Source organism: Dama dama, chromosome 19 (genome assembly GCF_033118175.1).
Source record: "Dama dama isolate Ldn47 chromosome 19, ASM3311817v1, whole genome shotgun sequence".
NCBI lineage: Eukaryota > Metazoa > Chordata > Mammalia > Artiodactyla > Cervidae > Dama > Dama dama.
The window spans coordinates 68,910,969-68,935,636 of record NC_083699.1 but is presented as its reverse complement, the minus strand read 5'-3'; the positions used below and the strand labels follow the sequence as shown (position 1 = coordinate 68,935,636).

The 24,668-nt window shown below is 38.5% G+C and overlaps 1 protein-coding gene across 9 annotated transcripts in view; it reads left to right on the top strand.

Moving 5' to 3' along the window:
- Positions 1–24,668, top strand: part of TTC3 (tetratricopeptide repeat domain 3) — a 124,708-nt gene that overhangs the window by 64,623 nt on the left and 35,417 nt on the right. For all 9 annotated transcript variants that reach the window (XM_061167333.1, XM_061167332.1, XM_061167334.1 and 6 more), the window contains 12 exons: positions 2,206–2,318; positions 5,698–5,818; positions 7,997–8,119; positions 9,028–9,129; positions 10,822–10,914; positions 11,582–11,646; positions 12,854–12,990; positions 15,617–15,943; positions 18,146–18,397; positions 20,900–20,946; positions 21,915–21,971; positions 23,722–23,795. In XM_061167333.1, the coding sequence (XP_061023316.1) occupies positions 2,206–2,318; positions 5,698–5,818; positions 7,997–8,119; positions 9,028–9,129; positions 10,822–10,914; positions 11,582–11,646; positions 12,854–12,990; positions 15,617–15,943; positions 18,146–18,397; positions 20,900–20,946; positions 21,915–21,971; positions 23,722–23,795 (1,511 nt within the window). The remainder of the gene's footprint in view (positions 1–2,205; positions 2,319–5,697; positions 5,819–7,996; positions 8,120–9,027; positions 9,130–10,821; positions 10,915–11,581; positions 11,647–12,853; positions 12,991–15,616; positions 15,944–18,145; positions 18,398–20,899; positions 20,947–21,914; positions 21,972–23,721; positions 23,796–24,668) is intronic.

Sequence of the window (24,668 nt, the reverse complement as noted above, 5' to 3'; positions counted from 1 at the left end):
CTCCCACAGAGTCCAAAAGTCTGCTCTGTACATCTGTGTCTCTTTTTCTGTTTTGCATATAGGGTTATCGTTACCATCTTTTAAAATTCCATATATATGCGTTAGTATACTGTATTGGTGTTTATCTTTCTGGCTTACTTCACTCTGTATAATGGGCTCCAGTTTCATCCATCTCATTAGAAAAAATATGCCATTAACTTTAGAAGATGTGTTAAAATAGTTTTCCCATCTGGGCTTATTTCCTTCTGAGTACTTTTTTTCTCTCCTAGTTTTACTGAGATATAATTGACATACAGTTCTGTATAATTTTAAGGTGTACAGCATAATGATCTGACTGATGCAAATCATGAAATGATTAGTACAGTAAGTGTCTGTGTACTTTCTTGATAGTTTTTTCTACACTTGATCTTGGCCAAAAGGCTGAGAAGCAGTGATAATTTTTTCTGAAATGCCTAAATTTAATTTAGTTTGTGGTTTTTTGTTTTTTTTTTTTTAAAGAAAATGTAGTTTGTATTTCCATTAGAAAAAAGTTATGCCAGGCCACCAGTGGGAATCTACTTTTTATTCATACAAAAAGTAAAGAACCCGATGTATCATGATAAATTTTGGAAATACATCAAGGGAAAAAGGCAAGTTGGAAATGTAGTAAACAATGTGATACCACTTATGTACAATTTGGAATATTTACAGAGCAGAAGTATATATTGTTTATGGCTATCTGCATCTTGTAAAACAAAAAAACATGAACTAGCCTCATATATCAAGTTGAAGGTAATGCAAGAGAGGAATGGGACTCGGGAGGTTAAAAAAGAGTTCAGCTTTGTGTTATACTGTTTTATTTTAAAAAACATAGTAAAAATGCTAATGTTAATAACTCTTGGTTCTGGATAGTAAGTACCTGGGTATTTTATTATTTCCTAGAGTTCAGTCTTCCCATAACCACTTGCAGTCAGGGTGTGGGTGTGAACACGCCTGGTGTCCGTTACTCATGGTCCTTTAACATGCTCCTGAAAAGGTTACTTACCTGCACTACCCAGCATTATACTCTGCTTTCCATGGTGTTGGATTTTTGAAAAAAGTAGAAATGGTTCTAGAATTAACCTCAGGTAGAAATTACCCTGTCTACCAACTTAGGCTCCAAGCTTCCTAGGCTTAACCCTAACAGCTACCTAAAGAGGTTCACTCTCTGAGTGGTCCACAGAGCCTGAGGGTTGTTTTCCCCATGACAGACTGCTTTCCTTGTTCTGATGTGGCAGATGCATGTCTTCCATTAGGGACTCACTGACTGTTTTCTGGTAGATTTTTTAAGACAGGGCGACATGTTCTCAACAGAGTAATAATAAATATCATATTTTGCTTCATCAGAATTGAAGAAATTGTTTGTTATATTTTTAATTTACTTTGATTTAATTCTGATTTAAAAAAAACAGAATGATAGAATGTAAAGGAATGATAGACATTTAAAAAATTTCATTAATCAGAGTATCTCCAGAAGAAATTGATGTATTTACTCCAGAAAAGTCCTTGCTTTGGAATGCCTCCTTTAGAACTGGCCTCAGAGCTGCTTATTAACTCCGGTCTGTAGTGACATTTCCTTTTTCACCCACAATGGAGTGATGACCAGTATTACTTTGAGCTGAATATCATTTGGATTTTTTCCAAAACAAAATTCATTCAAAGCCCAGAGGCTTCCACTGTTGAGAGTAGTCAAAAGAATGTATTTTAAGTTCTAAATTTTTTTACAAATAGCTGTTTTTAAGACACAGCATTTGTCTTATGTCACAAAACATTGTGGCAACATTGTTGGAATTCCTGTGACCCCAAGGGAGCAGTGCTTACTAGGATATATGTTATAGTGCATTTGCATCCAAATCCGTCTTTTTGCCATGAGCTTATGCCTTTTTTAGCCAGCACACACTGGGCCCTGTGTGCGTGTTAGTAAATGCTCATTTGGTGCATTGCCTGTGTTCAGTGCCAACGTCTCATTCCAGAGCTAGATCATTTTGGTTCTGTGTCTGAATATCCATGTGGTCATATTTTATGTAATTGCTAAGAAAATGAAATCCAGAAGGTGTAATTTTGCCATAGAAATTTTTGGGTATACAGTTGTTTTTAATATTACACAAAAAGAATCAACCTTCAGGTAAAATCTGTTCCTAGCCTTTCTTTCTGTGTAAGTGATCACTATTCTCATTGCTGCCAAAGGAGTTATCTGAAGCTGAAAACCAGTTTAAGAGGATGATTGAACACTACCCCAATGAAGGACTTGATTGCTTGGCCTACTGTGGAATTGGAAAAGTGTATTTGAAAAAAAACAGGTTAGTGGAAACCACACTACATTATGCTCTAGGCTGGTAACTCATTTGAAGTCTCATGTGATGATGATCCCTGTTCTGGAGTGATTTTGACATCTTCTCCTGCATACTATGATAACTGTGTTTACTTTGAGGACTGGCATTTCAATATTAATTATTAAAGTCAACAATTCAGTTACCAGTGCTTTCTAATTTTGAATCTAATAAACTCATTAATAATGTGGTACAATAAGTTTTATATTTTAGTATATGTCATTTATAAATTGTGACTGAATTGATACAGATTAATGGTTTACATTACCCCTTCATGGGTCACAGCCTTGTTGTAGCGAAGGGACTTGTTTACTCAGTGAAGCTATGAGCCTTGCCGTGCAGGGCCACCCAAGGACGGGTCACAGTGAAGAGTTCTGACAAGATGTGGCCCACCGGAGGAGGGAATGGCAAACCGCTCCAGTATTCTTCTACTTCTTCACTGATTACATGAAAATCTTTGACTGTGTGGATCACAACAAACTATGGGAAATTATTTAAAGAGATGGAAATACCATATCACCTTACCTGTCTCCTGAGAAACCTGTATGCAGGTCAATAAGCAACAGTTAGAATCTTACATGGAACAACTGACTGGTTCAAAATTGGGAAAGGAGTATGACAAGGCTGTAATATTGTCACCCTATTTATATAACTCACATGCAGAGTCAGTTCAGTTCAGTTGCCCAGTTGTGTCTGACTCTTTGCGACCCCATGGACTACAGCATGCCAGGCCTCCCTGTCAATCACCAACTACTGGAGCTTGCTCAAACTCTTGTCCATCAAGTTGGTGATGCCATCCAACCATCTCATCCTCTGTCATCCCCTTCTCCTCCCGCCTTCAGTCTACATGCAGAATACATCATGCGAAATGCCAGTCTGGATAAATCACAAGCTGGAATCAAGATTGCTAGGAGAAATATCAACAATCTCAGGTAGGCAGATGATACCACTCTTAATGGCAGAAAATGAAGACAAACTAAAGAGCCTCTTATTGAGGGCAAAAGAGGAGAGTGAGAAAGCTGGCTTAAAGCTCACCTTTCAAAAAAAACTAAGGTCGTGGCATCCAGTCCCATCACTTCATGGCAAATAGAAGGGGAAAAGTGGAAGCAATGACAGATTTATTTTCTAAGGCTCTAAAATCACTGCGGACGGTGACTGCAACCATGAAATTAAAAGATGCTTGCACCTTGAAAGGAGACCTGTGACAGCCTAGATAGTGTATTAAAAAGCAAAGACACTTTGCTGACAAAGGTCCATATAGTCAAAGCTATGATTTTTCCAGTAGTCGTGTATGGATCCAAGAGTTGGACTATAAAGAAGGCTGAGTGCCAAAGAATTGATGCTTTTGAATTGTGCTGGAGAAGACTCTTGAGAGTCCCCTGGACAAGGGAGATCAAACCAGTCAATCCTAGAGGAAAATCAACCCTGAATATTCATTGGAAGGACTGATACTGAAACTGAAGTTCCAATACTTTGGCCACCTGATGTGAAGAGTGGACTAAATGCAAAAGACCCTGATACTGGGAAAGATTGAGGGCAGGAAGAGAAGCAGGCAACAGGATAAGGTGGTTGGGTGGCATCACTTACTCAATGAACATGAATTTGAGCAAACTCCAGGAGACAGTGAAGAACCAGGAAGCCTGGCTTGCTGCAGTCACCTATTCTCCCCTCAAAACTTGTATGAGGATGGTTTTAATATCAAGTATATATTTGCTGAAAGACATCATGAGTTATAAGGAAAAAAGCAAACAAACTCTTTCCTGAACTTGTACTTGAAGTCCTTACTCAAACTTTTAATACATATCTGTTCCCTGTTTCATGTCTTACCTCCCCAAATGTCTGTATGAGCATTAGGGGCAGGATTATGACTCGAGCTTTTAAAAAAACAAAAACAACTCCCTGTTCCTGCCACTTAGACCCAGTATGTTAGATTACTTTTATAAAGAAATAATTAACTTATTGAATACTATTCATAACTTTTAATTATCCTTAAATTTTCATCTTAACTGCTTAGAGGAAATGTTATCAGACCAATGGGACTCTTGGAAACTCAACCTTAGAGGTTGTCTAGAACCTTCTTTAAAGGTCTTTAAAGATTAAAGAAATTTCTTTTACTTTCTAAAGCTACTGTCTGACCAGCTCAACTCTGTTAAGAATCAGAGGTGGTGAGGATTTTGCAGTCATTTTCATGGTAGTGACAAATGCAATTAATTTGAAAGTTTAGTGTAAGTTGTTTAAGACACACCCGTTTAATGCAGTGACCACGTGCACATATTCACTAGCTCTAGGAAAATAACATAAATGTGTAACATCATGGAGGTTGTGGTAAGTGAAGAAGTGTTTACCGTTTTGAAAGTCATTTAAATTTTTAAAAAATTTTATTGAAGTATAGTTGATTTACAATGTTGTGGAAAGGCTTTTAAATTTTAATTTCAGAATAATACAGTTTGGCATCCAGTGACCAATAAGCTAGCTGGTTTTTTGCTGTTGTAATGTGTAGTCTCTGGTTTAAAGTCTGGTTTAAAGTCTTTATAACTGTCTTTACGGTGGATGGTCTAGCTTTTATGCAGGTAAGGTTACTTATGCAAAGGTAAAAATGACTTCTTCAATTGGGAGATGGTTTCAAGATTGAAGAACAGGAAACCTTTTGCTTTTCTAGTCTGTCAAGAGGAATAGAGACTGGGAAAGCCTTATAATTCATTATTCTAGTATTCTTTGGTTGAATGAACTTTGGGAATCTATTGGTATTATTTTTCTAAACTGTAAATTGGCACTAAAACATATCATTTATAGTAAAACAGTTTGCATACACATTTGTTCTGTTAAAATAATTAACTGCTTTATAGCTGAAGAAAGATGTCCAGAATACATGAGCTCTTTAACAGTTTTACAGCAGAGGGGTTTTGTTATAGCTGTTTTAAATGAATCAAGGTAAAAAAAAATTCCCCGTTTATAATTAATTAGTTGAAGTGGACCTATGGTGTTGCACTACAAGGATCTGCTTTAATTAAATTAGTAAATTAAATAAAAATGGAACAACCAAATTTGTTCAGTTTTCTGTTTTAATTGTGGAAAACTTTAAAAAATAAATTACAGCTTTTAACGAACTAGTGTGCACCTGCCATCGTAAAGCCAGTGTCCTGGTAAGATTCCTGTTTAATTTATATTACTTTTGAAGCAAAGGGTGGTAATGTCTTGGTTTTTTGAAGAAGATACAGGTTACTGTGAATATTTCTGTGCAGTGATTTGTCAAATGTACTATTCCTGGTAAGCTTGAAATCTCTGTGCCTTTTGGGGAATGGAAATTCATGTCTCATCTTTAATACCTTCTCTGTAATTCTGACTTTAGATTTTTAGAAGCTCTTAATCATTTCGAGAAAGCAAGAACCTTGATCTGTCGTCTTCCTGGAGTGTTAACTTGGCCCACAAGTAATGTGATTATTGAGGAGACTCAGCCAGGGAAGATAAAGGTAATTATTTCTGTAGAGCTTCTTATGAACCATAAAAGCTCATCTGCACTCCTGTGCTCTTGACTCAGGTATAAGATGACAGGGAGGTAGTAGCACTTTGTCCTCAGCTCCCCTATGTCCCGTTTAAAAACTGGTGGAATCACCAACATTTATTGAGTATTTCCTATTTGCCAATCACACACCTTCCATTTATCATTATCTTTACCCCTTCCAGCAACCATATGTGATGAGCACTGTGATTATTCCCGTTTGACAGATGAGGAAGATTGTGTTTAGACAGATTAAGTGACGAGTTCAGGATTAAACAGCTCGGAAATGGTGGAGCTGGGACTTGAATCCAGGCATTCTGGCTAGAGTGTGCACTGTTAAGCAGTGTGATGTGCTGGTTCTACTTAGAGAAAGATTTCACATTATTGTTTCATTATAATTTCTATAGTTATTGACATTGTATTTGAAGACCTAAAAGGTATAAATTGGTCTCATATCCAGAATCATGGGGTGCTTTGCCAGTTCTAGAAAGACTAAATCATGTAACTTGACTGGGATAGGCCTTTACTTGTGGTGAGCCCTGGTGTATACTCAGAACTTGGTTTTAACTAGAGCTTTTATAAGCCTAGGAGTCAACTCTTACAACTTAGTAGTAAGAAGACACTAATTAAAAGTAGCTGAAAGATCTGCATAGGAATATCTGCCAACAGCTTGTATAAATAGATGATAAATGTGCAAAGTGTTTTCAGCAGTTAGCCATTAGAGAAATGCAAATGAAAACAGGGTACCACTTCACATCCATTAGGGTGGCTGTAATCAAAAAGACAGTACAAGTGTTGGCAAGCATATGGAGAAATCAGAACCCCTGTACATTGCTATAAAATTTAAAATGGTGGAAATGCTTTGGACAACATTCTGGCAGTTCTTTATTGGTTAAAGATAAAGTTACCAAATGACTGAGCAGTTTCACTCCTAAATATACTCAGAGACAGGAACACGTAAGTTTTCCTGAAAACTTATACATGAATGTTCATAGTAGCATTATTCAAAATAGTCAAAAAGTGGAAAGAACTCAAAGGCCATTAGCTGATGAATGGTTAAATAAAATGTGGTGTATGCATATAACACATTTGGCCATAAAAAAGAGTGAAGTAATGACACATGCTACAACATAGATGAACCTTGAACACGTTATGCTGAGTGAAAGAAGCTGGGTGTGAAATGCCAGATACTGTGTGATTCTGTTTATCTGGAATCTCCAGAATAGAACTTCGTTCTTTGGGGGCTGCACCACATAGCATGTGGGATCTTAGTTGCCCAACCAGGGATAGAACCTATGCCCCCCACAGTGGAAGCACACAGAGTGTTAACCACTGGACCTCCAATGAAGTGCTCACAATAGGAAAATCTATATATGAAGGCAGATAGTAGATTAGTGGTTGTCAGGGGATAGGGGACTGAGGAAAGATGAGGGATTGCTCATGGGTATGGGATTTGTTGGGTGGTGAAAATGTTTTAAATTTAGGGTATGGTGATAGTTATATAACAAGCCACTGAACTATACACTTTAAGTACATGAATTGTATGGTACATGAATTATATATGAACAAAACTGTTATAAGAAATAAAATGGGGACTGTTGGATTTTCCTCTCTTTATTCTGGACTGGGATGGAGGCATTGGAACTATTGATAACAATGAACCATCCTGGGAAGCCTGGCATGAGTCTTGGGGGCTTCGGTGGCAGTGGTGTAATTCTTCAGGGGAGGGACAAGCACAGGTGCCAGGGATTCAGGGAGGAAGGTGAATGTCAGTGGGTGGGTCCCAGGTGAAGTGACCTTGGGTGGAACAGTGGAGTCCTAAGATTAGGCACCTATGAATGCTTAAAGGCGGTTTCTCAGAGGTGTATATTGTAAAATGAGGTTTGAGGATTACAACAAAGGATAAGATTTTGATTCAGTCTGAAATTCTGAAGATTTTTTGTTCAGTCCTTTTCTTCCATTCTTTTCTCAGCATGTCTCTGTATCAGCCTCTCTCCAGGACGAAAACTTTTATAAGTTGTATGTTGTTCTTGGCTAAAAGGCAATTCGTCCTTCCTGTGCTGAAAATATTTTGATGGCAAGAGATTACTGAAAGAATTTGATTGATGAATTAGTATTGTCATATCATTTTTGTGTACTTTTGTTGTAGATGCTGTTAGAGAAATTTGTTGAAGAATGCAGGTTCCCTCCAGTGCCAGATGCCATTTGTTGCTATCAGAAGTGCCATGGATATTCCAAAATCCAGATATACATAACTGATCCAGACTTTAAGGTACAGAATGAGGGTATACCAGGACATTAACTTGCTGAATTGTGCCTGAAAATGGTTTCAGAACAAATTCTTTAGTTGGAGACACCCAAGTTCTCTGACTTGTCAGCAGCTTCACGTCCTCTTGTCTGCCCCATCCCCTGACTTAAGTCTGCATCATCTCACATGGGGGCCCAGAGTCATTGAAATAAACACCGAGGGCAGTGATGGTGACCTGAGAAGGCAGGCTAGCTAATTCCATTTCCCCCTTCTAGCCACCGTTTCATATAATTGCCTGCTCCTTAGGAGCACAGGAAACAACGTGAGGTAATTACCCTGATTTGCTGCAGTTCTAATTTCTTGCATAATCTGAGTCCAAGAGTCTGAAGAATTGAAATCTAAGAATCATTCTGGTCACTGAATAACTCCTGGAGACCTAAATGTGAGACCGAGTCTGGCAGTTAATTGAGTGAACAGAGTGCTGCACCTTAGTTTATTCAAGAAGATAGAAGGTGCCCACTGTGCCTGCTTAGTAGTTCAGATGAAATGAAGTTTATAAAGTATTTGATATTTTGTACACCACTCCAGTATCCTCTCCTGGAACATCCCCATGGACAGAGGAGCCTGGTGGGCTGCAGTCCATGGGGTCACAAAGAGTCGGGCACAGCTGAGTGACTAACACTTTCACTTTCAAAGGAATACACAACTGTAAATCGTGGAAATGAATGTCAGTCAAGCTCAGTGTTCTCAGTGCTAGGCAATCTGCGGTGTGAAGTACTATACTCCCCTAGGAGGAAATGTGACATCTAGTCATGTCTGCCAGGTGAATGCAAACAGGTCTCTATCTTATTAGGTGTTGTGGGTGTGAAAGAGAGAGTGAGTGTATGTAGACTTTTTAAAGATATGAATTAAAAATTGTTTTAAAACCCCAGGGTTTTATACGAATCAGCTGTTGCCAGTATTGTAAAATAGAATTTCACATGAACTGCTGGAAGAAGTTAAAAACAACAACCTTCAATGATAAAATTGACAAGGTAAGTAAGACTAACAAGATTTTCTGGATTTTTTAGTATGCTTATTGTATACTGATTTTTCTTCCCCGAGAATCTTCAAGAAAAGTCTTAACTGAATATGAATTTCTCTCTTTGTGTGAGACATAATTAGAAGGTATTAAAATTTTAATGATAAAGTAGAAAGTTTTTTCATTTATAAAGTGTAAAGGCAGTAACCATAGAGGATTTTAATAAATTGTTGAACCCCTCCTTTTATGTTGGTAATGTATGATCAAAAATAAATGATTTAATGTGATGATGTAGAATTGGGGCCTCAAATTTTTTATTTTCTAAAAAAGTTTGAGATAATTTGTACTAAGAAATCAACTTAAATTTTGTACTGCCATATTTGTTTGGGGTTTCTCTTCATTAGCAAGATAATTATGTTAATTACCATTAGCCAGATATACTTTGAGAGCACAGTTTTTTTTTTTTAGTTCTACCACTTTCTTGCTACCAACCCATCTCCCTCCACCCTCGTGCACACATGCTCAGTCATGTAACCACATGGACTGCAGCCCGCCAGGCTCCTCTGTCCATGGACTTTTCCAGGCAAGAATACTGGAGTGGGTTGCCATTTCCTTCTCCAGCAGTCACAGTTTAATAATCTTCATTCATAGACTTTGTTTCTGATCCATATAAACTATGGACTTAAAAAAAAAAAAAAAAAGAAAACCTTATTCTACACTACTTAGCCTCATATAAACCCTGTCCTTATTGAGGAGAAAAGAATAAGGTGGTGGTGCTAGGTGAATGTTAGCAATAGTAATTATTCAAGTTAAGTAAAAATGAGTTCTCACATTTTACACATTTTCATGTTGTTATCTAGAGGTATGATGATGTGACCAAGTAACTGTTGCTGTTGAGTTGCTCTTGCTATGTCTTTGTCTCACTTTAATTGAACTTCTCTAGCCATACCCTCGGGCGGTGGCGCTGTAGCTCAGACGGTAAAGAATCTGCCTGCAATGCAGGATACCCGGGTTCGATTCCTGGGTCGGGAAGGTCCTCTGGAAAAGGGCATGGCAACCCACGACAGTATTCTTGCCTGGAGAATCCCATGGACAGAGGAACCAGGTGGGCTACAGTCCATGGGATTGCAGAGTTGGACACGACTGAGCGACTACAACTACCAGCTATACCCATATGCCCTTAGTGGTCCTAACCATTCCCATGGGTTGAAGTACCCTTTGTAGATTAGCTTTCACTAGGGTACCTTGAAGTAACTCAAATGTCTCATGACTTGAAGTAAGAAAGGCTTGTTTCTTGCTAATATTACTTGTCTTGCAGTTTTACAGTTGTCCAGGATTAGGCAGTGGCAGCTCCGGTATGTGGGGCTGTGGGCTTTGTTTCTGAATTGAGGTTGAGGAGTGACTGGGACATGTTACTGTGATTTAAAGGAAGGAGTAGTGGCCAGTCCACTCAGTGTTTCTTAAAGCTTTGGTGTGGATGGTAGCACACGTCAGGGCAGCTCACCTTACATGACCCAAGTGAGTCGCGTGGACAGCCCTGCAACTGGAGGCTTTGGAAATCAGATGGCAGTGAGCAGGGACTTTGCAGTACCTCCGGAAGAAGGTTTTAGGTTATATTTTGACTGTTCTGTGGTTAAAATGGCATACATGTGTACATTTATGCCAAGATGTAACCTCCCCCCAACCCCGTTTTTAAATCAAATAGGATTTTCTGCAAGGAATTTGTCTTACTCCTGATTGTGAAGGAATCATTTCAAAGATTATCATCTTCAGCAGTGGTGGTCAAGTTAAATGTGAAGTAAGTAGACACTGGGGAAATCTCATTAAATTGATAACCAAAATGCTTATATCTTATGAAATATGATGTAAATTTATAAAACTTACAGTATTTGGATCTTGCATTTTCCAGGAAGGAAGTAGTTACTTGATATAAGAAATTATAGGAAATAATAGGATGTAAGAATGCCTTTTTTTTTTTTAAAGAATGCATCTTTGGAATTAAGGATTCTCGTGTTCTTTTGTCTCCCAAAAGGAAAAGGAGAATTTTAACATATCAGTTTTACTGATTTTACTCCTTCTGATAACCTTGTTTTTTAAATTCCCAGTAAACTTTTTGATGTTGGCAAGGTGGGGGATCTTAGGGAGGGAGGAGAGTGTCTTGAGCCTCACTATGTGGGAGCTGCAGGAGTCGGTTGTTGTAATGACATCTGTCGTTTATTTGATTTTCTGCTTACTCTTAATTTTTTTTTTAAGCTTCTATAACTGTGACTACTCTTTAGCTCCTTTTTTTCAGTAAATTGTGTTGCTAAAGTATTCTGGGCTTTTGTTTGGGTCAGAGTATCATCACTGTTCTCTATCAAACTGAATGTTGACTATGTTTTTGAAATGCTTGTTAAACCTGTGATTTTATGCTTAATGTCATGGGAGCGTGAGACAAATTTTAGATGTCTCTGTTTTATTTAAAGTTTGAACACAAGGTGATTAAAGAAAAGGTTCCTCCAAGACCTGTTCTGAAACAGAAATGTTCTAGGTAAGATTTTTAATAATTAGTAGGTTAATAATGTCTAATACAATTCTGTTAAATGCACATTTCTAAATAATGCTGTTTTAAAAATTGGCTCAGCACACATATTCAAATAAGTAGCTTTTAAGTGAATGTTATAGGTATTTATAACTTTCAAAACAACTTAACTTCCCTGGTGGCTTTCAGATGGTTAAGTGTCTGCCTACAATGTGGCAGACCTGGGTTCGATCCCTGGGTCGGGAAGATCCCCTGGAGAAGGAAATGGCAGCCCACTCCAGTATTCTTGCCTGGAGAATCCCATGGATGGAGGAGCCTGGTGGGCTACAGTCCATGGGGTCGCAAAGAGTTGGACATGACTGAGCGACTTCATTTTCACTTTCACTTTAATCTCGAATAGTTGAATAAGAAGCATTATTTAGTGATTAAATTTATAAGTAAAATTATAACATTTGAACTATGAAATGACATGTTCAGTAGATTTGGCATTTGGATAAAAATTACATACTTAGTTCTCAGTTTGCACTTTAATTCCAAAAGCATCTTTCCTTTTGTTCTCTTCAGCAAACATTTTGAACCAGTGACTCTTTCTCACCCTGAAATACTCAACAAACTGTCAAAGTTAGTCACTTTTCTGTTATCTTCTTGTTCAAGTCAAATAATTCAATCCTTTTTTCTTTTCTTTTTTGCCCTGCTTCTTGTTTTCCATTTTTAGAAGTAATTTTTTTTAATCATTGGTGGCCAAGAAAAAGCAAAAGAAAAGATGAATTATTTGTTGAAGAGAATTTATTGTAGCCATATTGACCAAATTTGAGTGTTGTAGATCATTATTGGGTTGTGAAAATGATATTTTACTGTGGAAATGAGTATTTACATGTATTATCTTGCATAGTAATTTTTTACTATTCCTGTTTACCCTAACAGTATCTTCTATACATGGGGATAACATCTGTATGATCTATATATGCCATCCTTAATTAGAAATCACTTAGTCATTGATGTTCTTGTTTTTATGCAACAAGTACAGTTGTTTCAACTGAATTGACCACGTGTCTAAAGTTTTTGATATTGAACAGAGGATATAGTCCCAAGTTCTAACTAAAAAAGAAAACTTCTAGCTTATTGTTTGGAGAATGGCTTCTACAGTAGGCAAAGGAACGTAGTTGACTGAGTTCATAACAAAAGTGAATTGTCACTAACTGTAATTATTTATCAGCCTAGAGAAGTTGAGGCTGAAAGAAGACAAAAAATTGAAGCGAAAGCTCCAAAAAACAGAAGCAAAAAAATTAGCACAAGAAAGACTGAAAGAGGACTTAAGGGAAAGTAACCCACCAAAAACTGAAGAGCAGAGAGGTATGCTGGGAGTCTGAGGCGTGATGAGAATCATATATTCTTGCTTAAAAGTGTGAATGCAAATATTCATCTTGTTGGGCTTTATCAGTTCAGTTCAGTTGCTCAGTCATGTCCGACTCTGCGACCCCATGAACTGCAGCACACCAGGCCTTCCTGTCCATCACCAACTCCCGGAGTCCACACAAACCCACGTCCATCGAGTTGGTAATGCCACCCAGTCATCTCATCCTCTGTCATCCCCTTCACCTCCTGCTCTCAATCTTTCCCAGCATCAGGGTCTTTTCAAATGAGTCAGCTCTCTGCATCTAATGGCCAAAGTATTGGGGTTTCAGCTTCAGCATCAGTCCTTCCAATGAACACCCAGGACTGATCTCCTTTTGGATGGACTGATTGGATCTCCTTGCTGTCCAAGGGACTCTCAAGAGTCTTCTCCAACACCACAGTTCTAAAACATCAATTCTTCGGTGCTCAACTTTCTTTATAGTCCAACTCTCTTTGAATTGAAATTTAGATTTCCCTTGGTATTTTAATACTATCGCCATCTTTTGATTACGCTGAGATGGGGAGGGGAGTGGTATAAGGAACATTAAATTTAGAAGTAAGATACAGGAATTGAAAATACTTTCCTGCCACTTAGGGCAAATTGTCTCAGTTCCCTTATCTCTAAAGTGAATGTGAAAATAATACTTGAAATTCCACACATATGTTTGAACTGTAAATTAGCCACTGATTATCTGACGTATGCTGCTTCACATAAAGAAGCAGTTCATATAAGATGCCAGAGAGATTACCTTGTGTTTTATGCTCATCTCGTCAGCATTCCCTGATCAACATGGGAGCTGCCTCAGTGATTTACTGTCCCTGTGGACACATTTACTTTCAAGTTTTGTGTTTTTTTTTTTAATGTATGTATGGTTTCAGGTGTACAACATAATGATTTTATATTTCTATATATTGCAAAATATTACCACAATAAATCCAGTTAACATCCACCACCATACATACAGAATTTTTTTTTCATGATGAGAACTTTCAAGGTCTACATGCAAATACACAAAACAGTATTAACTGTAGTCATTGTACTGTGCACTATATCCCCAGGACTACTTTCAGTTTTGAGTTAAAGTAAATTATTCTCATTTTCTGATGACTGTTGCCAGCATTAATATTTCCTCTTGCTGTCTTTGTTTTTCATCTTGTTGTTTAGTCACTAAGTCATGTCTGACTTTTTGCAACTCCATGGACTGCAGCACACCAGGCTTCCCTGTCCTTTAGTGTCTCCCAGAGTTTGGTGGCTCAGCAGTAAAGCATCTGTCTACAATTTGGGAGACCCAGGTTCAATCCCTGGGTTGGGAAGATCCCCTGGAGAAGGAAATGGCAGCCCACTCCAGTACTCTTGCCTGGAAAACCCCATGGACGGAGGAGCCTAGTGGGCTACAGTCCATGGGGTCACAAAGAGTCGGACACGACTGAGCGACTCCACCACCACCACGAGAGTTTGCTCAGACTCATGTCCATTGAGTCAATGATGCCACCCAACCGTCTCATCCTCTGTCACCCCCTTCTCCTCCTGCCCTCAATCTTTCCCAGCATCAGGGTCTTTTCCAAAGAGTTGGCTCTTTGCATCAGGTGGCAGAATATTAGAGTTTCAGCATCAATCCTTCTAAAGAATATTCAGGGTTCATTTCCTTTAGGATTGACTGATTATTTCATTAATGTTTCAGAAATCAATCAGAACTATCTTTTCTACTGAAAAAAAGTTTAGGGAACATCATTTACTTCCTTTATATATTTTTTGTATTTGTATGTTATTTACTGTATTAGATTCAAGAGGCTAAATGGCCACTTTTGGGGGGAATGCCTGGGTAGGAACATGCACTTTTGAGATACTGCAATCAGTAACTCCACAGGTCTACTATTTAGGATTCAACAGTAAGATAAATAACACATATTTATCCCAAATTCAACCAAATATTGTTTCTATACCTGAAGCAATGATCCCTTCAATTCTGGGGGGTGGGGGGGAAGCTTTACATTCATGCCTGAAACATATTTATTGAATGTAAAATTTGAGTAGTCAATAAGGCTCAGTTAAGATTGTTGAGGAAAGTAACCTTATTTTAGAGGAACTAAGTTTTTAGATGTTACATGAGTGGTGCCAGTGAAGGAAATAAGATACTTGTTATGTTTTACTGTGAGCTTTCATGTCTTTTAAAGGCACTTTTAAAGTTAAATACTTTATCTATTTTTAAATGTTTTAGGTTGTTTAAAACAACATAAAGAATACATCTGAGTCATGGATTATATTGCTATGTGTTTCCCTAATGGCTCAGACAGTAAAGAATTTGCCAGCAATGCAAGAGATGCGGGTTCGATCCTTGGGTTGGGAATATCCCCTGGAGAAGGGAATGGCTACCTAGTCTAGTATTCTTGCCTGGAGAATTCCATGGATAAAGGATCCTAGCAAGGCTACAGTCCCCATGGTCTCAAAGAGTCAGACACAACTGAGTGACTAACACTTTGACTTCACTTTCACACACAATATTAGGTTAAGTTTTTCAAAGTTTATGTTTTTGCAAATTGGTCCTCTTTCTCCTTTTTGCTGACCACTGTTATTCATCCTTAGAAACTATCAACCATGTCCAAAGTTGCCAGTTCCTTGATGACAGAATTCTGCAGTGCATAAAGCAGTATGCTGACAAGATTAAGTCTGGGATACTGAATACTTCCAAGCTTCTCAAAGAATTGCTTTCTTGGAAGGTTTTAACCACAGAAGACTACACAACATGTTTTTCTAGCAGAAATTTCCTGACTGAAGCAGTGGACTATGTCATTCGTCATTTGATCCAAGAAAAGAACAGAGTAAAGACACGGGTATTTCTGCATGTTTTGAGTGAGCTTAAAGAAGTGGAGCCAAAATTAGCCACCTGGATCCAGAAACTTAATAGCTTTGGTACGTCTCTTAATTGTAGAGATGCATTTTCATAGGAGGATAAACACAGACCTCTGAATCCTTCTGCATTTTACTATCATTTATGATTTTTTTTAAATGTGGAACTACAAATTTGTATGATTAAAAAATACTATTTCCCAAAGTTCACAATTTTTAGGCGACCTTATAGATAGGTTACCTTGTTCTTTGTGAAAGATGTCAACACAGGAAAGTCCAGTCAGTAAGAAAGTCCAGTTCTAAAAAAAAAAAAAAGTCCAGTCCTGTGTTATGCTCAACTATTGTCAGTGTGTTAACTTTGTGACTTCTAGGCACTCCCCTGGGTAAATAGCACCCCTTGGAGTCAGCTGCTCAGGGGTGCCCTCTGGGATTGTGAAGAATTTGGATGGCAGAGTAGATGGAGCTATGAATAATTGGTTAGGATCACCTATGGTAGATCTGTATCTAAGGATCAAGAGAAATGTCCTGGGGCTGACCTTCAGCATCGTGAATCACAGGATCATAAAACTCTGGTGTTCTGTCCTGATTTTCCTAGTTTGGTTGAGGAAGAACCTTCGAGCAGGCTCTTTACCAAACCTACTCAGGGACCATGGAAGGCAGCGGCAGAGAAAGCTGTTGACTGACCCTAGAGTCTGGGGTCCTTGGGCACCTACCACGGCCTTGTTTGTCCCGGTGACCGATGTGGCCACTGCCTAGCACAGTAGACGATTCATTCAGCAGCTGTTGGGTAGAAGGCTAGCAGGAGCCACAACAGCGACCCGTAGAGATGCCCCTGACCTGCCTTAAAGACGGGAGCTGGTGAAACACTAGTTTCAGAGAATACACTACTGAGTTTCTGTCAGTGGTGACAAAGTGAGGTGGCAGTACACTTGGTGTAGTTGATAACTAATGTTGCTGCTGTGAACATACGTCTCCATGGGTTTCTGGCCCCATAGAATTTTTCCTAAGTGATGTTGCCATTAGTATCTACTAAACAGTCAGACAAGGAAATGATAAAGTTTTTGATATTTCTTACTACTAATTTGCTTTATTTAACAAAGAGATTAATTTAAATTGGGCAGTAGCGGGGTTAACATTTCAGTACTAGGTGTGATCTGCTGCCTTCCTCTCATCAAGCACGTGCTCCGATGTGAGCTGTAGATGGAGATTTGAATGTGGTATTTCTTTATCCGTGATTGCCTTACACCTTTTATCATGTGAGTATTTTACGTGGTTGTTGATTCTTGTGTTTAAATACACTGATTTTTCATGTAACATGACCTGTGCAAAGCTGTTGTATCTGGATCAGCCGTCCAGGGTAGTTTTGACTTGACAGGCTCTGCCTCATTTGCAGACTGAGAGCCTGTGACCCGTCCTGTGTTACAGATGTGGGGACAGAGAGCAGAGCCAGTCCTTACTTTTGGTGGCTGTGTTAGCATGCAGCAGGGGCTCACCTCCTTTCAGTAGTAGTACATGAGGGTGCAGCCATCCCTTTTTCTGGAGTTGTAGAAGTGGGAGTGAAATCAGGAATAGTGACCACCTGGAATCTCGTGAGGAAGGTAAGGGGCCATGGTGTTCAAGGGGATGAGGTGCAATTCTTGAAAGTGTTGGATAAAGAGTTTACCCATTTTCTGTTTTAAAGGCATTTGGGAAGTTCCATATATTACTGATGTTTTGTTATTATAGAATATATGTAGAAAAGCATTGTAAAATCTAGCTAGCTTGTACTAATTGGAATGAAATTCATTATGAAGTAGTGAAAAGTTATTGTTATATTTTTAAAGGAATTTAATGTCTTTAAAAAAATCCTTTTCTGGGACTCTCCTGGTGGTCCAGTGGTGAAGACTCCATGCTCCCAGGTTCAATCCCTGGTCAGGATAGATCCCACATGCCACAACTAAGACTCAGCACAGTCAAATAAATAAGAATAAATACTAAAAAATTCCTTTTCCCCCCTAAGTCTAATAAAAATAGTTAGAATAATAGAAGCCTTTGGCCCACTTTTTTCAACTAATAGGTAAGAACTACTGTATTTAGCATATTCATGTGAAATGGTGTTTCTGAACCCCATAATAGCTTGAATAAATGTAGTCTCAAGTATTTAAATGTTTTCACTGAAAATGTAAGCAAACTATAATAGAACTGCTTTCAAAGATGTGAAACTGAATGTGATTTTGTAGCAAATAATCCTCCCTTCTTCTGACTTGGGTTTTGTTTTTATTATAGGCTTAGATGCCACAGGACCTTTCTTTTCTCGTTATGGGGCTCCTCTGAAGGAGCTTGATTTTAGCATAATGACTTTTCTCTGGAATGAGAAATATGGTCATAAGCTAGGCTCTATAGAAGGAAAGCAACTCGATTATTTCTATGAGCCTACATCACTGAAGGAAGCACGTTGTTTAATATGGCTGCTGGAAGAACACAGAGACAAGTTCCCAGCACTGCATAATGCCTTGGACGAATTCTTTGATATAATGGGTATGTGGACAGTTTCGATTTGTATCTAAGGAAAAAGTCTTCAAAGGATCTAGCTTACTTAGATACTTAACAAAGAAAATAGTGAAAATCATTATGTTACAGCTGGCTTATTTGGAGACGTTAGTATTAAGAACAGTGGTTTAAAAAAAAAAAGAACAGTGTTTTTTTTTTTTTTTAATATACTAAAGCCTTTTTACTTTGTGGATCTCAGTGTTGTCAAGACACTCAGATGGATACATTACATGGACTGTTCTCATTGTAGGTGTTTTGACAGTGTCATGGCAAAGATTATATATTAAAGGGGTGGACTTTCTTACGAAATGGTTTGATTTGTAGCATTCAAGGAAACATTGGCCTGCAGAAGGAGGCAATATTTGCAGAATCTAGAACAGATAGCATATCTGCTGTGGTGGGAAGAACCTAGAGCTGGGAGTCAGAAAACGAGGCTGTGGCCCAGCTACACCCCTAACTAAGTTTGTTAGAAATCTTCTCTTACTGCTGCCTCAACGCCTTGTGCTAGGTGTGTTAACAAGGAGTTCAGAAATGCTTGCGCTAGTGTTTGCCCTCAGGACCTTATGTTCAGAAAAGGGAGTAAAATGAATATACAGGTAACTGTAATATGGGAGAAGAGAGGGCCAGGAAAAATGCTGCGGGGTTCCCCTCCTCGGGAAGAGGAAATTTTTGGTGCAGGAGTAGAGTCCATGCCTGGCTGTGAACATGGAGGTGGATCTGACAGTTGACATCCAGAGTTAGACATGTTGTACAATTCTGAATTTAAATTTCTTATCTTTGGTACTACATATATCTGTCTCTTAGGATACTGTCTCTCCCTGCCCTCCTCCTTTTCCCTTCTCATCATACGTCTGCTTTAGGTATTGTCAGGAGTTAGACTTTCAGATTTCACGCTATTTGTTTTAAAGAGTACATGAAAAGGTTTTGGCCTTGTACTAAAGAGTTACGCATTATGAAATTCAAATACAGTATAAGGGACTGAAAAGCTTACTTGTGTTGTGGTTCTTAGGGGAGGGCACACTCAGATATAGGTGGCTTTATTTTCCGGGAACACTGCTTCATGACTGGGGATGACATGCTTCTTGATAGCCTGGATTGATTGCTCTCAGCTTGCTGCTGCTGGGAATAAAATGCTGTTCTGGGACTGAGCTTACAAAACTTGATGCATGTTTGGATTGCACGGGACAATTCAAAAGGACACAATTCCCTTTCATTGTGCATTTTCCCTGGTTCTTGTGTTCTGTGCCTAAAATACCCAATCCATCCAGTTGTGACAGTTTCTCTGCTCTCAGTCATAGGGTTGCAAGCCACCAACCAAATGACCAGCCAACAGATTTTCAAGTCCACTACCTCTGCCTCTCACACTTAGCCCAACATTTTCAATTTTATCTCCTTTCATTTAAAGGAACGATTATATTGGTTAAAAATTTTTCAAAATCCACTTATCTTATAAATTAAGAGTGGTCAATAACATCACCAGTGCTGTGATAATTGGGAGACCCAAACTCTTTTTGGATCCCATGTGCATGTCTCCCTGTTGGAATGGCTTAAGCCACATGAGATTTATCTCAAGATGATAGTGCTTTACATATTGTTTTCAAGCAGGAAACGCTAAAATTGGTCTCGACCCTTCCTCTTGCCTTTTAGCCTTTATCTAGTTTGTTTCCAAGTCAAGTAAGCTATATTCTTGATCTGCCCTTCCCTGTCCATCTCTACTTCCCTAGGCCAGGATCTTAATAACCTTTCCATGATCTCAGTAGTCTCCAACTGGTCTCCATGCCTCTGACCCTCCCACTCCAAACCTTTCTCTCGCGCTGCTCCTGCTGACCCTTCTAGAACACCTGTCTGATCCACTTTAAGTATTTTGTGGGAAGCACTTGTTTCCTTTTGCCTGCAGGTTGAGGTCACCGTGTCTGTCTGGGCTCAGCAGCGTGCTCCCGTCTCCTCTCTGACTGTGCCCCTCACTTCCCGCTGCGCCCAAACGTGCCTTGTGCTGTCCCTGCTCACACCCCCGCCTCTTGCTGGTTCATCTCAAGTCCTCTGTTCCCCACAGCCCTCCCTGACCCCTCCTTGGGTTGCTCCCCTTGAAGACTTCGTTACTCTTGTCAGCTTTGTTTCCACTGCATTTACTGTGGCCTTTAGCACACTGGGCTGTGGTGTTTGCCTCTCTGTGTAGTTTGCAGAACATGAGCTTATTGATGGCAGGGACGTTTCTATACATTTCTGTATTCCCAGCACCTAGCATATGTAGAGTTTGGTGTCTAGAAAAAACTCAAGTTGTACTGAAGTTTCGTGATTCTTAGTAGTTGGTTTTCTACTGAGTCAGCCAGTTTGCTCTTGGTTTCTAAACTAAACTTGTGTCAAAACCAAATAAGGAGTAGGACATAGTGGATATTAGTAGTATCTGGGGTGGTTTTGTTTAAGGACTTGGTGTGTTGTACGGCAATGTGAGCCTTTCGTTTCCTTACAAAACCATGTGTCTTCTCACAGACAGCCGCTGCACTGTATTAAGGAAACAGGACAGTGGTGACGTGCCAGTAAGTTATTTCATCATTTTCAGTGTTTTATTCTAACTTGTGTCAGCCGAAGGAGGAGAGGGAGGACCCGGTGTTTGTTTACATCCCAGGAGGCACTCCAGAACCAAATCTGGAGGACTTCTGGATAACATGACAATTTTCTTAGGGTAATCCCAGTCTTCCTCTTGAAACAACAGTCAGCACACTCTGCAGCTTAAATTAGACAGTGTCCATAAATGTTCACAACTAATGAATGTTAATCATAGAAATAGGAAAGGAGTTCTTGAGTCATCTGATGCCATAAAAATGAAATGTTACCTTGTAATGATTAAAATTATGTTTTGTTCTGAAGGAAAACAAATGGACTTTGAATGGCTTACAATTGAGCTTAAAAAGTTAAAATAATTCCAGAGTTGTCTTCCTTAATTAGTTTGTGGCAGTTTTTGAACAGAAATACTTGTTTAATGATTTTTTTAGGATCAAGTTGTCTGTACTTAAAATTTTGTCTTTGTTCAGTCAGATCCTATCTGGCTAACTGGAAGCACAGATGACATAACCCTATGGGAAGTTAGACGCTGCTTCTAACTTCGCTGTTGGTTCCCTGGTGTCTGGCCAAGTGCAGAATGTCTAGTTTGCTTAGTAAAGGAAAGTCATTAAAATATGATAAGCTCATAGCTGCAATTACTTTGTAGGTCTCATTAATTACTTGAAATGACATAAACCTTGTTGAACATGAGTACCAGCACCTTAAGTTGGAACGATTAATTTTAGTTATATAGCACTAGGTGTCATTTAGTATTTTTCTTATTTTCTATTATAAATCAAAACAGTGGGGCTTAACACACTAAAGTGTTAATTTTTGGTAAACATTTTATGTACTTGAACTTAGGACTAGTCTATGAAAATCAGAATGGTATCTTTATAATGTATGGTAGCTTCATAATACTATTATTTGAGTGTTCAATAATTTTTTTCTTTTTGCTTTTTAGTTTAATTCTACCAAGATAAAAAACAAAGGCAAGAAAAAGAAACCAAAAGATTCAAAGGTATGGAGTATTTTCTGTATTAATTCTTAATTGAGTTTATAAATAAGAATTAACTAGTTCTTAGGATATTTTTGAAGAACTTTGTAGAGAAAGACTTTCTAGGCTCTGAAGATGTTTTGCCAGTTTTCTGCATTTTGAGGAAGTTTAAGTTTCATGTCGTATGTAAGTAATTCTTAATAGAGACTCTTTATTGTCCTTTCCATTTTCTAGGTATTTCCTAGTGAAATTGTCGTAATGTAGCACTTTGTATGGCTGTTCCTCAGTGTGGCCAAGGCTGCTTTGAGATCAGGCAGATCTGGGTTCTTAACCTTGGTTCTACCAATTATTATTTTTATTATCTCTGTGACCTTGGGCAAATTGACTTCCCTGTGCCCTTGGGTCATTATCTGTATTACAAGACATGATGCATATTATTATTAATTAATGGAATTATTACCTAAATATTTAAAGTAAAAATGCTGAGACTTCCGTGGTGGTCCAGTGGTTAAGCCTTCACTTTCCAGTGCCTAGGGTAGGGATTCAGTCTCTGGATGGGCAGCTAAGATCCCACATGCCTTGTGGTCAAAAAACACCAGAACATAAACAACAGAAGCCAGTATTATAACAAATTCAATAAAGACTTTTAAAAAAAAAGATAAATACTAACCATCATGACAGAGTCTCAGAATTGATAGATTCCTTCCTTCCGCTCACCTATAGCTCTGCTTCAAGCCTGTGAGATGACTGGGACATTACTTTTAAGTCTTAAGGTAGGGTCTTAATGGCTATCACACATTTGCAGAATCAAATGGGAGGCAGGGGTTGAAAATTAGGGGTGGATAAGAGTAGCTTATAAGTTCCAATACAACTTTTGTTTTTGTTTTTGTTTTTTTATTTATTTATTTTATTAGTTGGAGGCCAATCACTTCACAACATTTCAGTGGGTTTTGTCATACATTGATATGAATCAGCCATGGATTTTATCTTTGATTATATGTCTGTAGTTTATCTAAAATGAGAGTTTCCACAGTGATAGTTTAAAAATTTTTGGAGTGTTAGAAACTAACTCTTAGCTGGTGCCTATTTTTGGCTGTTGAAAATTTAATTAATGTTATGTTCCTGTTCACAAGAAAATTTAGATAAGTCATCAGTCAGTTCAGTTCAGTCACTCAGTCATGTCCGACTCTTTGTGACCCCATGAATCACAGCACACCAGGCCTCCCTGTCCATCACCAAGTCCCGGAGTTTACTCAAACTCATGTCCATCGAGTTGGTGATGCCATCCAGCCATCTCATCCTCTGTCGTCCCATTCTCCTCCTGCCCCCGCTCCCTCCCAGCATCAGGGTCTTTTCCAATGAGTCAACTCTTCGCATCAGGTGGCCAGAGTATTGGAGTTTCAGCTTCAGCATCAGTCCTTCCAAAGAACACCCAGGACTGATTTCCTTTAAGATGGACTGGTTGGATCTCCTTGCAGTCCAAGGGACTCTCAAGAGTCTTCTCCAACACCACAGTTCAAAAGCATCAATTCTTCGGCGCTCAGCTTTCTTCACAGTCCAACGCTCACATCCATACATGACCACTGGAAAAACCAAAGCCTTGACTAGATGGACCTTTGTTGGCAAAGTAATGTCTCTGCTTTTTAATATGCTATCTAGGTTGGTCATAAGATAAGTCATATATACTGGCAATTTTTGTGCATAGTTATATAAACATTCATCAGTTTTAGTGGTAAATGTGGAAAATCATTGTCATTTTTGTTTTTTAAACCAGCCTATGTTAGTTGGATCTGGAACACCTTCAGTCACACCAAACATTGAGACTGTCACTTCAGGTGAAGACTATATGTAAGCACAGTCTGAGAATTTTTGCTTTTATTTTAACTTAAAAGGTATATTAATCTGTTGTCCTTTAAACTTGTCTTTTATTTCCCTCACTTTCTGCCTCAAGACATGCATCTGTTATAACAACCTTATGTGACTCATTGTGGTTGATTTATATAGTGTAGGCTGTCGGTGTTAAGAATTGATATAAACTGTTAAAATCAGAGGGTTGATAACATTCATTTGATAAGGTTGAGAACTTATATGTATAGGATACTGTTGAAAATCCTAGAAAATACTCTTTAAAATGTTCAATGAAGAGAATGTCCTGTTGATAATTATTAGGAAGATATTTTGGAGGCTGTATGTGATATTATGGTTCAGCCTTAAGTAGCAATTTCCAGTGGATCTGGTTGTTGAAACTGAGTTTTCAAGAGACAGGTAGATACAAGAAATAAAACTAGTGAGTAGCAAGTAAGTTTTTTATATCATATTCCGTTATGGACCAAAGACCCACAAACGTTCCCCCCCACATTTCTTAAATGAGTTGTAGTAACAATTATTTTGCATATTTTCGTGGACTCTTTGAATGGGGGAATTGTTTTAAGTTTAAATAAGAGCCTATATTTTGATAGCACTTATGTACCAGGTGCTGTTTTAAGAGCTTTTTATGTCTATATAAACTCATCTAATCCATTCTTCTTTCTTGGAGATAAATACTGTTACATGCATTTTACACAGAAGGAAACACAGGCACGATGCAGTTGGCTGTGATACACAGCAGAGCCAGAGTTTAAGCCAGCAATCCGGTTTAGAGCCCACCCTCAGCACTGCTCCAGCTTTGCAGAGTGCTAGAATCTTACACTCTTTAAAAAACAAAAAAACTTGAAGTACCTT